This window comes from Nesoenas mayeri (assembly GCF_963082525.1).
Source record: "Nesoenas mayeri genome assembly, chromosome: 1".
In the NCBI taxonomy this organism is placed as follows: Eukaryota; Metazoa; Chordata; class Aves; order Columbiformes; family Columbidae; genus Nesoenas; species Nesoenas mayeri.
The window spans coordinates 170,618,887-170,635,002 of NC_137541.1; the positions used below are offsets into that span (position 1 = coordinate 170,618,887).

Sequence of the window (16,116 nt, forward strand, 5' to 3'; positions counted from 1 at the left end):
TTTCATTGACTATATATGCATAGCCACTAGAACATTCTCAGTTGTTTGGATATAGGAGGAAAAACAATGCGATATATTGACAGGATGAACAACTTAGTTGGTTGGAAGGTATGCTTCTTTTAAATGTAATTAAAAAAGGAAACAAAATATTGCAGACAGTAACAGTTACATTTAATTATCTTTGAGTAGCTCCTAGGTTTTTAAAGTATACTATCATCTAGCTCCCCAGTACTTCTCACCAATATCCTCAAAACTGGATGAACTGGTGTGGGCATGACATCCACTGGAGGGCGAGCTTGAATCACACATCGCCTCTCCAGCCAGAAAAACTGCAGGTGAAACCTGGAATCCTCAGAGCATTTTGTAAATCACAAGCACTGGTATTAAATTTCTCTTTCTAGTATCAGCTGCTTCTTGTTGTTTTGCCAAATTGTCAAATGGAGCTATCAGGAGGTATCGGGTGTGATGGAGAGCCTGCGAGGCTCGCGGGCAATCCCGCAGCTCAGGTTTATCAACTCTTTCCGCAAGGAGAAACTGTGAGAAATTGGCTCACTCGGACTTGTGTTGAGTTAGTTTCTGCTTCAGTGAACTTAAAGAAAATTACTGATGTGTGACTCTACAAATAAATGATCTTTCCAAATAGACAAGCCAGCAGCCCTGGGTTGCATTCTCAACCTGCGTGTGTCTGCGCTGCGCTGGGGGAAGGTGCCCGTGTCAGCCCCGAGAGCGGGGAGAGCTGCAACTCGCCTGCTTCAGTTTGCTGCTTTTACCTTGAAGGTGGAAACAGAAGCAGCGGTCGTGTTATGTTATGTTATGATACTTAATGGCTATTTCAGGCCTTTTAGGTGGTACTAAATTTGCCATCGACACTTCCAGTAGGACAGCTGAACATTGCAGACTAAGTGGTACTTGTTCTTTCCACTGGGTTTTTTTTTCCCCATCAAAATTTCACTCTAAAAGTATTCAAATTTATCATAATGAATTGCTGTTTCCTTTTCTGCTAGCCCTCGTTTGTGAAAGATCTACAGACTGTTCTCTCTGAAGGGAGGTGATGAAAATTTTACGTACTTTATATAAAACAAAGAGTCAAATCATGCCCTCTGTTGGGAAGGTTGATACTGGTTGTGAAAACTAGACTTAAATAACCGGTCAGTGAAGCTGGTGAAACTGGAAATTGTGGGTCTGTGAAAAATGTAAAATGCATTAAATAATTTCATTATTTTGGCATAAAGCAGGCAGATATTTTCATGCCATAAAACTGAGGACATGCATCTTGACCTCCTCTCTGGTTCGCTGGACGTTTCTGAAATGTCAGCGGAAAGCTACAAAGTAATTAAAAATGTTTGCAATTTCCCTGCAAAATTTCCCTTGACTTGTCATTATTTTTCAGTCATCTGTAACTATAATGAAAATAGGTTTGTAAGCTAGATATGGTAAAGGTAGCAGAACAAAGCCTTTTAGTCACGGCGTTTATCAGGTCAAATACAAGGCAATAAACTCTGGGCTGAAATAATACCTTTCATTATAGCCTCAATCAGCATGATAGTTGTGGATAAAGGGTGTGTATGGAAAGATGACAGGACAGGGGAGTCAGTTCTAGGGAGAGAGAAGAGGGAAAACAAGAGCAAACATCCAGGACCCTTTGGGCTACTCGTCGTAACAGTGCAAGAGACATTAGAAAAGGAAAACACCTTTTGGATAGATGACAATGATTGTACGAAAAGCACACGAGCCCTTTTTTGTTCATTCTGGTTTCAGTTGCCTTGTTAATGCGTTAAATAATGAAAAGCAGGATTACCAGAAGATGGCGGGTTGTGGCTGCCCACAGAGACACCGTGGGGCAGTGGCTGCTGGCAGTGGTTGACGTCCCAGGGCACACGTGTCACACGCACCTGGTCACGGACAAATTGTCCCACTGACCAACCGTGGGCCTGAAAACCACTTTCGTTTTTCATCCACAGGCTACTCAGATCCTAGTGTGCAATGTTGTGTTTCAACCTGAACCATGGGCCTGCTGGTACCAAAGCTAACCTTTGCATATCATGACCCAGTTTTCATAGACGTCATCTGTCTCTTCTTAAATAGGGAGAGCATGTAAATTTGAGGCGTTATGTAAATTGAAGAGGCAAATTACGCTGTCTGTTAGGTGGCCTGGTAAAGAAAAAAGAGACTTGAAACATGTATAATGGAGAGAACATGTGGAGGAGATTTAAAGCTCTTCTGTTTTTTCTAAGTATGCAGAGTACACTGGGTGGTGTGAATGTGTCCCAAAGTGGTGACTGGCATGGGGACTGTGACCTGAGAAATCTAACCAACCACATAGTCATTTAAAGGGAGATTTTGTTTGTCTTGGATTTCACATCTAAAATTGCCCGCAGCTAAATCTAGATGTAGCTCATTGTGGCTACCCTCCTACCGTATGGAGAAGCCCAAGGAATTTAAAACATTGTGTGAATCATCCTGAAGAAGTCAATAAAGAAAGAAGATGCTTGCTTAAAGCTTATGTGGGACGTCATTTTACAGCGTCTGATATGGAAGAGATTGCTCTCTCTGACCTCTATAGGGTTTTATTGTAAAAGTAATCAGCATTGTGTATTTCTGTGCGACCTTATTTCAGTCAATAGTTACTGATTCCTGCAGGAACGTGGCAGAGTGACTTTCTGAGGTCAATGTCAGCAGAAACATGGGACTTTCCAGTTGGACTGAAGTGGGAATGGATTTAGTCTGTGAGCAAAGGGCATCGTATAGCCACAGCCGTGGCTTTGCTCCCACCTCCGAGGGGTGGAGGAGGGCAGGGGCTGTAACCAGAACACCTTTGGGGGTGCTCAGATTCTGGGCTGCGGCTGCTGCTTTTCACCTCGGAGCCCCAACCAGCACCGGGTCTGAATTGCCCTTCTCAGTGCTGCTGAGCAGGCTGAATAGCCTCCAGGCCAAATGGATTTTTTTTAGTGTTTGGAGCTTTGTCCTTGATCAACGCCTGTATCATTCCTGAGAGATGAGAGCAAATACCTTTGCCACAGATGTAATCAAGCCTATTTGTCAGTGTCAGGGGGTCTTCAGCGGCGTTACGTGGAGACAGTAAACATCTCAGAAATGTGGTTTTGTACCTGAGAAAATGACAGCATTTCCTCCCCAGGATGTTCCTTTATACCTGGGTTGAGGCACCACCCTAGAAAACAGAGGGCTAGTGAGTACACGGGTGTTTTATGTAGTCTGTACTTTTTCAGACATTGCATTCTTCTCACTCACTGTTGCTCCATATATTATTTTAATATGAAAGGGCCCCTGTCATTAGTCTTTGTTCACATTTTCCTTTGAGCAATTTCATAGCAAGCTTAAGAAGTCAGAGGTACCAAAAAAGTTATTTTTGCTCTGTAGGTTTTAAAAAGCTATTCATTACCTGTTGTTTTCTTAAGGTCTGTTCAATGTCTTTTGCTAGCTATAAGTTCCAGAGAGATATTTACAGGTTTGTAATCCCTTCATTGGACAAACATTGGGAGGAAGCAGCATATTTTAAATAGTCCTTCTGAATTTGACTTGAACTGTGTAGATTTTTGGCCTGCTTTAGAATTAACACCTCTTTGTCACCTGCCCTCCAGATTCGCTCTTCATAAGCCCAGCTTCTTTTTTTCTCATGTCCTATGTGCTCCATAGGCCCTTGTCCCAGAGCTCTCCCTCCTCCATGTAAATCTGACGGGTGTAAAAAGCTGCAACAGCAGGTTCACATGCTGTTCAGAAACTGGGAATTAAGACAAACAACCCCAACTGAAAAATTAATCTGCTTTAAATAAAATAGGAGGTTCTGTTTGTATTGGGTGATGCTTTTATTTTTTAAGAAATAGTTTATTTTAGTGTTTAAAATTTACTGCCAGTTTCAATAAACAGCAGAGCTTTCCAATGTGGAAACCAGTAGATTTCATGGAAGTCTTCACTTCTAGCTTTTCTGCTCTTTATTCATGCAGCTTCTATTTAGAAGATAAACAGATTATTTAATAAATGGGGCTGCTGGAGCCTGAGCCTGTTCCCATTGATGTGACTGGGTTCAGATCCCAGGACAGAAATATATTTAAAAGCAGATGTCTGCTGGTTCAGTGTGTACCAGAGTGTAAAGCTGGACTCACCAATGCCACCGCAACCCAGTCAGGTGATGGGAACCTCTGGATGTTTTGAGATGGTTGTCTGAGTCCAGCTACTTACGGGCAGGTGTCCATACCGCAAGGAGCTTGTACATCCAGTTCTCTTCCAATAGCCGCTCTGTGGAAAGTTAAATGATTTCATTTCTGGCACATTTCGCGAGCTCTGAATTCACCTTACACGCGGGGAGTCGTTCCTCTGCATTGTAGGTCTGATGCTGTGCCGATATGGAAGAGCGCCCACTTGGTTATTCCAAGGCACTTTGATGGGAAAGCAAAGTGTAATTGCCTCTGTGATTGCTCTCAGTCTCTAGGTTATGAAAAATATTTGCAACAGTGCCCCTTGACTTCATAAATATGGGGTGCATATGTGTTTTGTCTGTGTGTGGCACGAGGGAATAATGATGATTTCATTATGCAGAACAAAATTTTCTCTAAGTAAACCATTTAGTACTTAATACTCTACCTCCAAAGAACTGTAGTTCATCTGAGGTCTCAGGCATGATTGTGGTCTACCATGTGTAGCCCTGCAGTGGCATGAAGGCGAAAAAGACCTTTCTACTCCCATTACCCCCCCAGAATGCTTTCCCAGATGTTGCACCCAGACCTGGAGAAATAAATACGCACTCCTGGGTTTCCAAGGATGTTAACTCTTGCAGCCTCCTCCATCCGCAACAGAGGGAACGGGGCAGCAGCTTGCTACTGAAATGTCCATTACCGGGGATAACCCGTGTATTTCAGGAAGCACATCTGGAGTTGCTCATGCCCATCCTGTCCTTTCCAGGGCAGCCTTTGATCAGAAACATGGTTTTTGAGAGCAGAGCATGCTCAAAATTACAAGTAAGTTTCACAAAAGCCTTTTTTTCATGTTATATTCAGGTAGAGGCAGAGCCTGAAAACTAGTATTTTCAGTTTTTATTTTTTGCAAATAAGTACTTAGAAAACTGAGGAAATGTTACAGAACTTCTCGTTTCCTGGGAAAGGAAAACTGTCAGATGGCTCTTATGTAGAACTGGAGCTTACTTTCTGCACTTCAGTGTTTTCTCCACATAGAATATGAAATTTTGTGGTGTCTTGGTCACATTAATGATCTTTTCCCGGTTTCTTTACCCCATCAAGTGTATGTTTGTCAGTTAATATTTTTCTTTAGTACCGTATGTATTTATTCTGTATTTTATGGTGATTAAAAAAAAAAGGTATCTCTTCATTTGGGAAATGTAACTCCATTCACAACTCATTTACTCAAATGGGAGTTGGGTTTTTTACTGCTCTGTTTCTGTGAGCAGCCCAGCCCACCAGGTTCTCGTCCTCTGCTTAAGCCTGACTTCTAGCACAGTGCAAACAGTGTTTGTTTGCTTATTTCTTTGGGGGTTTCTTTGTTGTTTTGTTTTATACAAGTAGTAGAATGTTTAACTTTTATCCTGAGAAACATCAATATTACTCTTGGTAAATGTGGTGGAGCAATCCCTGGAGCATCCAGGAGGAGTGACGGTGGCAGGATCAGAGGCAGATGGAAAGGGAAGTGTCACTTCTTTGACGTTTCTCCTGCAGTTATGGACCACAATGAAGGGAAGGTGTTCTGTTTGGGGAGGCCAGACTGAAACCCAGGCCTGCAGCACCCAGGTAAAGAGAGTTGGTGTGCCCATCTGCTGGCACCCTCTGTGCAGCTGGTTGCTGATGGTAACGCGGATCTGTTACATCACCTTTCCCAAATACTTTTGTGAGACGAGGCTGCCGTAAGAGGAAAAATCTCAGCCTTCCCCATGGCACTGCAAATTCGATAATCCCATATGTTTGCTGTGGCAGGAGGGAAGAAGAAAACTTCATGCCATCTTCTACTGCATATGTAGTCCCATACATTTGCTGTGGCTGCAGGGAAGGAGAAAACTTCATGCCATCTTCTGCCCCATATATATTTTTTAAAATGATATATTAACTGTATATACACTTAACATATACTTAAATATTTATATGTGTACAATGTCATGCAGGAAAAATTTATCAGGAAGGGTGATAAAATATTATTTATCATCTACTCTTGGGATTTTGTCCAGCTTCTGGATTCAGGTGCAGAGGATGAGCCATTTTACATTTCCCAAAATTGTATTTGTTCTGTTTTTACAGGAGTTATATTTATTGTTCTACATCAACAATGCCCTTGGCAATGTACATATCCCAGAGCGTTAATTCATTTGTGTCTCACATAGTACCAGGTTTGTCCCATAGCAAGGCAAAGTCTTTGTGCAGAAGCCCAAAAGAGAAAATGAGGAAGAAAAGTTTCTTTGATTCCCCCTGTTCATTTCCCTCCTGTGTGTGTCATGACATAACACAGCTGAGACGGATGTAATGGATTTGCCTTCTCAAATTACAGAGAATTGAATTTTGTGAGTCTGGTCAAAAAGGCTTTTTTGCTGAGATTTGTGTTAAAATCGCGGTGAGCTGAGGCAGCTGCATACCTGGTGGGGCATGTGGGACAATATGAAAGAGAGCAAAGAGAAAAGGTTGCTGAAGACAACAGTGGTCGCAAGACCGCTGGCTTTGCAGCAGGAGTGGGAGAAAGGTCCGGGATGGCAACCAGGACCCAAGCTCAGCAGTGCAGTGAAATGAGAAGTTAGTTGTGTGTTGCCATGTGGGAAAAGGACTCGTGCCTGAATTATCTGGAAGTGGAGCTTGTAAATAACCGGTTCAAGAAGAGCTGCCCAAAGGGTGATGAAGTTCTGCTTCTTGTTTTAGATTGTAGGTTGTCACTGTATTTTTGAATTGAATAAATGGTTTTGTTCCCAGTTTTCACATTAAGAAACCATGCCCCTGGAATAAAAAACCTGAATTTCAAGACGTGTTACAGTCAGCACAGTATGTTCCTGTTCTGCCTATAGAAATTATTTTCCCAGACTTTCTAAACTGATAAGAAACTTTAATCTCTTCCCAGAAAGATATTTTATTTACGTATTTTAACAGTATTGAAATGCAAAAGTCAAATTCAGTGTGGTCATCAAAGACATATGGTGAATCGGTAACTTGGAAACAGAGATCCCAAATGACCTTCTGAAAGACATCTAAATAATTGAATTGGACTTTCACATCAAAATGACTGAAAATATTTCAAACTTCTAAAGAGATGAAACCAAGATCTTGCAGTTTCATTACAGAGAGGTGTTCCCAATATGTCAGTCATAACATTGCTGTGCATTTTCTCTGCAGTTTTGGGAAGGCTCACTGGATGCTCACTGGGTTGCTTTTCCTACCTGCAGAATGGACACAATATTTGTTCCACAGTGCCATTATGAAGACAGACTTTTAAGAAGTATTGGAAGAAAAAAAAAGAGCTTTATAAGGCACTTGGAAGTTGGAAAGTGCTTTATAAGTACTCTGGTATTTTTTCATTAAAAATTATAAAAATATCACACCAAATCTAAGAGTTATTTTTCACTTTCCCCTGTGTCTAAAAGCGAAGCTGCCCTCTTTCTCTGGGAGTGCCTGAGGCTGCTCATTATCAGATAGTGGTTTTGCTGTAAAAAGATAATTTTCTGCCTGAAGTTGCTTATTTTTAGTAGAAATGCAAAATCTAATTAGCCATCATTTGTGGTTTCCAATTTATGATCCTTTCCAGAGTCCCGTCAGTGTAGGCGCACTGTGACCGTCCCGTATGTTACAGAACAATTCTGGTGTTTACATGGGAGCTGAAACCAGACGACATAAATCTACACCTTGTATGATAATATCCTGTAGCAGAAAGCAAACCGGGAGCCACCAGGAGATGTCCTCAACCCTGCAAAGCTGCAGATCTGTTGACTTTGACTAGAACATTTAACATCATCAGACAGAGGCAGAGGCATGCTTGCTGGATTATTTCTTTTTGTTTTTCAACTTACTATAGGCTAAACCCTTAGGGCCTCACTCTGGTTTTGTGTGGGGAATACTCCTCCAAGAGTAATGGCAATAGAAACTGTGTATAAAGATGTGGCTGTAGATAACAGGGCTGGGCAAGTGCCACCTGTTACACCATAAAAATTTGGCTCAAAACAATTCTATTTCATCAGTGGAGTGAGGGATGGCATCTCCCCTGTGCTCCCACCCTCCCAATTTGGAAACTATAAATGATATTTCATTTCCAAGTGATTTTCTAGCCTTGTCCTTCTCAAAAGTGGAATATCAGCATGTGACTCTTTCCCAGGGTGATGAAAGCTTAAATACAGAAAAATCTGGCCCATACCCCTGAGCAGTCCCTTAATATGTATTTTCTAGTTGATTCTTATTTGGAATAAAAATGTGACCAGTATTTTAAAATGTTGAGCACTGTTGCAGGAAGGGGCCGCAGAGAAGTGATGTAGTAACTCGAATTCATGGTAAGAATTACATGTGCAGAAAAATTAGGAAGACGGGAATCTCTGGAGAGGACACAAATGAGAAGGGACGTAATACCAGGGGAAGAGGTGAGTTTATGTCAGAGAAAGAAATTGGTTTAGAACTTGATCACTGGGATGTTTTCTGTCCAGGTAGGAGATGGTGTTACCTCATCATTACTTAATGACATGGTTGCCAAGAGCCTGCTAAACTCATGAATAAATGAAGCTTAAATAACACACAAATGAAAGGAACTGCAAGTGCGCGGGGAGTACACACACCATCTGCAATTGCCGTAAATAAAGTTTCTTGCCTAGGGAACATTAGCCCGGCTGTTTCCTGGAGCTCCGGAGCAGTTTGCCTGCTGGCAGAATAACCCGTAACTATTTACATGGTGGTTTTGTGGTGCCTGTCTTTGAAGCATCTGGCATCAGATGCCACGATACCAGCTAGTTGATGGGCAGAGGATAACTGGCAAGGGACGTACCATGAGGGAAATTCTGCCCAGGGTAGAACAGACCCCAGTCCCTTCATGTGTTCCATGGCCTGGTCTCCTGCCGGCACACACATAGGGGTTGTTTGGTTTTTTTTAAGGAATATGTGAATGTCATCAGGTAAAAGTTTTGAAAGAGATTTATTTCCTTGGGTGAATAATCTTTTAGATGTTAGAGTGTATGAATAAGGGTACGGGAAGAGAGATGTTGGGCTGTGGGAAGGGTTGGAAAATTTTGGAAGGATTGGCTTGACAGTGGTCATTGTTCAGCATTATTAATTCATTATTTGCTTGAGTTTAAGGAGATTTAATGAGTAGCTGTTGTAACTATGTTCTTAAGTGCTTAAGTGAGAGGACTCATAGTAGGGTAGGAAAAACAGTATGTTAAAAGTAATTAAACTAATTTCGATTGTGCCATCTAGAGTACAAAAGGCAAAGTTTTGGAGGGCTCTTAGAAATAGATGTTTTGTTAATAGAAGATTAAAAAAAATACCAGTTCCATTTGAGATTTGAGTCATACCTCTAAAACTTCATAACTGACTTCTACAAACAATAGAAAATACTAATTTTCTGCAAGGAACTGTCTAGAAGAACTTTTTCATGCTCCAGGGTCCTCCTTTGGTCCGTATAAATGCATGCCATGGCATACTGTTCACTGTTCATACTGTCCATGTATTGTGAGACAGGGCTGTGGAATAGCATCAGAATACAATTTTTCTGTGCTTTAGGATCTTTTTGTCAGTTTTCAGGACAAAACAATAGAGCTCTCAAAGACAAGTGCGAAAGTAGAGGGTCAGCTCCCATGAATACATTCACAGCTTCAGGCATTTACTGTTAAATGGGTAACTTCTGTAAGTCTAAAGCCTTAAAGATTCTGAAAACTGAACTAACGGGGTTTTGTCTTTTTCCAGTTTTCTTCTTCTCCTCATGCAGATTGCTGCAGGTTCTTACTCTCTTTCTGCAGCTCTTTTGACTCCCGTTGTCTAAAAGCCATGCACTGTTTCATCTTCTTATTCATTCCCGTGTTTCCACCATCCTGGGCAAGACTCACCTGCTCTTAGAGCTGAGGGAGAATTCGAGTGTCGGGGTGCGTGACAGTAACTCTGCACCCTTGCTCCCATGGCTGCCGAGCCATCGAAGGAGCTGAAACCTGCCCACGCTTTGAACCTGAGAGTTTCTTAGATACTTAAACTCAAGGGCTCACAAAGAGGCAGAAGTACCTGAGTCAAAATGGTTGAGTATTTGACTTCACTGCAATCCAGTCTTGAAATGGCAATGTATAAATACATATATATATGTATGCACTAGGGCTAGTTTCTTCCAATTAACAAACTAGTTTTGTCCACCTCCTCACTCACCCTTTTCTGGGTTGCTGAGGTCCAGCCGCTCCGTGTTGATTATACCGAGAATTTCACCTGTGAGTGCTCAAGTTGATCAGCCAAAGCTGGTGTGTGCTATCTTGACACCAGATGCCCATCCACTAGCAGTTCTGCTCTGGCTGGTCCTTTCTCCATCCTTTGAACTCCTGCATCTTCTGCCTTTTACAAACTCAGTGGTCAGTCTTCATGTCTGGGATGTTAATAAAAGGTTCAGAGTTAGTATAGTATTGCCTATGAAGAACATTTTTTTCTAGCACTTCTCCATCCACAGATAATGGAGGTGTTTAATAGAAAATTGATATTTTTATTCTTCCCCTAAAAATTAGGTTTGCGTAAAATTTTGTTGATTATTCTTAATGAAAGATCGTGCCTTTCACACTTCACAGTGGCTTTTTTAAGGTGCATATGAGTGAATGTCTTCAGAGTAATGCTGCTTTGCCTGTTTTTTTCCATCTTATGGCTATACACGTGTAATTAATTGAAAATAATGAAAGGTCTTCTTAAATTGAGCTTGTAAGAGCAATTTTTTTTTTCCTTGTAAATAGCTTGAGAGGAATGTGGTTGGTCCTGTCTTGTTCGTGTAGCTCTATAGGGACTGGGTTAGCAGGACTCAGTGAGGAGGGAGTCTGGAAGCAACACCTCGGAGCTCCAGCTGAGTGACCTGCGCTCATGTCCTTCCATCAGCTCACTCGCTTTTTACCCAAAGTGCTACTGTTTAAATGGACGAACAAACTATTTCTGATGTTTCTCTTTCACCAACCATCCCTCCCTGCACTGGTTCTCCATTTGTATTCTGCCAAGGGAAAGAAGATCTGGGATTTGTGTAGCAAAGAGCCCATTGCAGGGGAAGGATATTGGGGCAGAGAGAGACTTTGAATTTCAGATGCTTTTAAATAAGGATCCAGAGCTTAGGAAATACCTCCTCATTTTGCTCTGGAAGTCTCTGTGGTCAAATAAACCGATTGAGGAAGTATCCAGAGTCTAATCAAAAAGAGACTTTTTAAAGTACATTGAGGATGGACAGGGCAAGTGTTCCACTTGGAAACTCCTGATGCGATGTGACGAGACCATTAGGATGGACTTCCCAGGTCGAATGGGGAGGCTGCTGTATTATAGCACCAACTGTTTGTGGCAAGGGCACATGTGTAAGACAGTTTGGTGTTGAATCTGGACACATTTTGTTGCATTTTGTCATTGGCAAGAGCGTACAACCCGCTGCCATGTAGCTCGTGCCCATCCAGCTCACGGCAGCTACTGGATTCCAGGCGCCCAATGCTCTGGCCACCCAGGGGCAATGCACGCTACTTGGTGCTTTGTGCTTGGCTGAGGACTGTAAAATCATCTAGGCTAAGTTGCTGCTGGTGCAGCCGTGGGCTGTGGTCACCTCAGAGCCTGGATTGCTGGGTTCTTCTCACCGCAACTGTTCCCCACCCCGGTCTGACATCAAAACTGCAGCAGAGCCCAGATGGTGCACAGAAGGTACCAACCCAAGGAGCTCAGATGTTGTTGACAGCCCTGCTGACATGCCTGTACAGCATCCCATTTCCTTACGGAGGCACCCGTGGCTGTTTCAGCTGGACTTCTCAGGGCTGTTTGAACTTTGTGATGATATTCTTACTCTGGAATTTTCTTTTGAAACTGAGGGCTCTCAGCAAAGCATTTATTGACTCGCAAAGAGACGCACGGAGGGAGGTGCTGCCTACGACAATGCAAGTGTTGTGTCACTGGTTCGATCAATTGAAATAGCTCCTTGCAAGCTGCCTGTGATTCAGAAGAGATAATAAATAACTCAGGAATGACTGTGCCTGACGAAGGAAATAGTTGTTGCAGGGATGCTCTTGTGTTGTCCTGGTGGTGATTAGCTGTTTTCCAAAGGGGAACATTTTTGACACACCAAAGAGGGATACATACGGACCTCACACAGTTTCCCTCAGTTTGGGGGCATGCTCAACTCTGGGATCAAAGCAACTGCCAAGAGCATTTAACATGTAGATATTGAGGGCGGGTGATAGAAATCACAGTTACCTGTAACCTACAAACATGACAAAAAATGGGGGTTTATAACATTTTGCTTTATGAAAGCACAAAATGCAATTTTGCTGTAATATTCTTTTCCTCTGACGTGATACGACACAGAATGTGGGGCACGCCTCATACTTACCTTTAAATAATAAGCAGAGGGTGGGAAAAATCTGCACTCAAAAATCTGTACTCATCCCCAGTCTGATCTTACTGAAGTAAATGGGTATTTATCAACAGCGTTGTGCAAGTATCGCAGTATCACAGTATGTTTGGGATTGGAAGGGGCCTCAAAGTCTCGTGGCTGCGTACATTTAAAAATTTTACACTGTTCCTGGTAACATCTTAAACGCAAAATTAATTTTACTGAAAGTAAGTGCAATAAATAAAGAGGATTTTTGCAGATGGAATTTTTTATGTTGGATTGGGAAATCGTAGTTCATTTTTACCAGCTTGCTAAGAAATGTCCTGCAGTGTTGTTTACACAAATAATAAGAAACCTTCATAAACTTCATAAAAATTATTGAACGTCTGTGGCAGCCTGTGATAAATTGCCAAAATATTGGCTAATCTGGCCATTTTGGGAGAAAGTGTAGCCTGACAAGATGAGGGTAGCAAACTCATATGGTAATCATGGGAATAATTACACAGCCCTTTGTCCTGATGTTAATCCCCGCATCACCCCTGCGAGGTAGGATCTATATTGTTGCCTTAATCCTGTTGATTTTCTTAGTCATGTGAATGCCACAGGAATGATAAATCTCAAGGCCTTTTCCTTACATTCAGCAGATTCGGCACCTCGTAATTGTGTAATTTGGCCTAAAGCAACCCCTGGGCGGTGGGTGTTGATGGGAAGCGTGCGGGGTGGGGGGGGTTGTGGGGATTAAGAGCAGCAAGGGGAAAATCACCACCTGTTTTTCCTCCTTCCCCCCTCCCCTCTTTCTTTTGTCTCCCCCAGGAGAAAAGCCGTACAAATGTACCTGGGAAGGCTGCACCTGGAAGTTTGCTCGTTCCGACGAACTGACGAGGCATTACCGCAAGCACACGGGAGTGAAGCCGTTCAAGTGTGCAGACTGTGACCGCAGCTTCTCCCGCTCAGATCACTTGGCGCTCCACCGCCGCAGGCACATGCTGGTTTGAGAAACGCTACCTGTTCCAGCCGAATTTAAGAGCTGGGTCTCTTAACTACCTGGAGTGGATTCAGCAGGGCTGAGTCCCCCCCACCCCCTCTACAGTGTTAACAGGCAGGGCTTTCCCTGATGTCCGTAACAAAAAATAATAACAGGAATTTAAAGAAAAGAAAAAGCAGGAAAAGAAGTGCCACTCTTCTCCTCGCCATCTGAAGTTAACCCTGTCTGCCCCTCAGCATGGCTACCCCCTGAAAATGTCACCACAATCACCTGGGAAATAGCAGCCGAAATGCTACAGGAATGGGCATTATTTTACATGCTGCATCCTTTGACAAAAAATGTTTATAGCTTGTATGTTTTCTCAGCTGTCGAACATTTTGTTCCTGAAAAATCACTGCTGATTGGAGGATTAGATACCACAAACCGATGATGATGATGATGATGATGAGAGCAAGACCACTAAACCTTTATTATCCCGTCTTTTCCCCTTGTTTTGAATACCATCTGGCCGGTGTCAGCGTTGTGCCCGAGCTGTGCTACAGACAAGCTGCGTGTGAGTAGGCAAGAAGATTCTGCTGGAGAGGTCCCGCTGTCGGAGCTGAAGGGTCGCTTGAGCAGACTTTTGCAATAACAATAGTGGCATTTTAATATTATACCACAATTTGCCATTATGCCCTAGAGGACACCAGCCATTTAACCTTTTATCTCTTTTTTTTTTCCTTTCTTTTCTTTTATTGTTGTTGTTGAAGTCTGTAAAATAAACAAGGGGCAGCAGCATTTCTGCTGAAAGTACAATATTAAGTATCTGTATTTTACCATGGGCTTATTTAGGACCATTTTCTGATTTATATAGAAACAGCTCATCTAAAAACTACTACCCTATTCTCAACATACAGTTTTCTTTCATGTAGGTATTCTCTTCCCCACAACCATTATTTGAACACAAGGAAACATCTTAAAATCACTGGTACCATGGTTAGTGGTGTAGCCATTCGTGAAATGGAATTCAATGTACCAACAAAACGAAACAGAGAAGAAACGGCTGTATCTCTTGCAGAGAAAAAGCAATAATGAGTAAATTGGCTCTCAAGACAATAGTTTACCCCACGCCAACAGTCAGGAGGGCTATGCAGAGGTAGGCACGTAAGATCATTTAAGTTAATCTTTCTGATGGTTTCACTGACCTGCTAGGTAGCACAATTAAGTACTTTCATTTCCTTCAACATAATACTTATGTCTGGAAAGCAAGGAAGATAAAGGACAGAACTGATCGTTGAGGACTCAGTGGGCGAACCATAAGTTGGAAAGAGAAATGTTTCTGTGGCAGTGCTCTGCAAGACATTAGGTTTCTCCTTGGGAGTTAGGGAATAACAAGATTTTGCCAGCTGTCTAGTATCGTATAAATGGCCCTTTATATGGGTACCAGTGGCTGTCTCTGCTGGGATTTTCAATCCAAGCCTTTTCATATTAAATAAAAGGAAATTCTTGATCATTCCCATACAGCCCTGTAATTGTGAACCAATTTGTATTAATTGAGTTACGTAAGAAAGAGAGAAACTTTTAGTCATCAGTTGTTCATGCAAATGGAATAGCATTTTTCTGTTTTCTTTCCTTACGAGGATCTGCCTATTCAGCTAAATTTGACAAAGAGGAGGCTTGGCAAGATTTTTCAAGTGTTGAGATTTTTATAGCTTAGAGATGAAAGATGTATACATAAAGGTCTTTTGCAATGCATTTAATTATGAGTATTTGGTTCCAGGAATCGCACATATTAAACTTGTGATACCACTTGTTCATTTTTAAATGTTTGACCAGTCTGAATTAATCTCTGATTCCTGAAGTAACCATAGTAATGTTGGGGGATTCTGAAATTTAGGTAATCTTTAAGAAAAAACAGCACAGACTACCCGTACAGATACTGAAAGCAATTACAGTTAATTGAGGATTAGTGTGACTGGGATAACACTTTATAACAGCATTCCAGGCCCTAGACTTTGATTGTCTTTAAAGACATTCTTAATATTCCGCAGTACCAAATATCTTATCAGGTCTCTGAAAGAAGAACTTCAATGCCGGTGAAGCTCAGGCTTCCCTCTGCAGAGAAACCCAAGATTAATCATTTGCAGCCATTGTGGGAAGATGATTGCCTCTATCAATTCGCATTGACCGTGTCGGTAATCAGCTTCCACCAAAATCAGGAATGTTTTGGTACCCAGCTCCAAATCAGGAATGAAGCAGAGGCACCGGGTGTTCGTGAAGAGGCTGCGATGGATCAGGGCTTCTGGACGGGCCATGAGGCACCACAGGGCAGCAGAACTGGGCCTTTCCCAGCAGCGTCGCTGCTGTTGGTTTAAAAAACTGGTTGTCGGTCATGGATTACGTCCCATGTCTGTCTTTTCTGTGCTTCAATATCATCCCCTTAAATGGATCTGTTGTTCTCAGCGTTTAGGGAAAGAAGTCAGGTCAGGTAGAAGTCAATTGATAAAACTATTTTCCTGCCCAAGAACATTTTACCGACTAATTACTTGAATAGCAGTAATTTAGTTGAAGAACCGATGTCATACAGAATTCCTTTCAGACTCTGATGATTTTCTCCCACAGAAAATCAAGCTTGTTTG

General features: G+C 42.1%; 1 protein-coding gene across 3 annotated transcripts in view; it reads left to right on the forward strand.

Moving 5' to 3' along the window:
- Positions 1–13,704, forward strand: part of KLF12 (KLF transcription factor 12) — a gene marked incomplete at its 5' end in the record, with an annotated part of 148,189 nt that extends 134,485 nt beyond the window's left edge. For all 3 annotated transcript variants that reach the window (XM_080358963.1, XM_080358964.1, XM_080358962.1), the window contains one exon: positions 13,327–13,704. In XM_080358963.1, the coding sequence (XP_080215089.1) occupies positions 13,327–13,508 (182 nt within the window). In that variant the 3' untranslated portion in view covers positions 13,509–13,704. The remainder of the gene's footprint in view (positions 1–13,326) is intronic.
- Between the last annotated feature and the right edge of the window lie 2,412 nt (positions 13,705–16,116).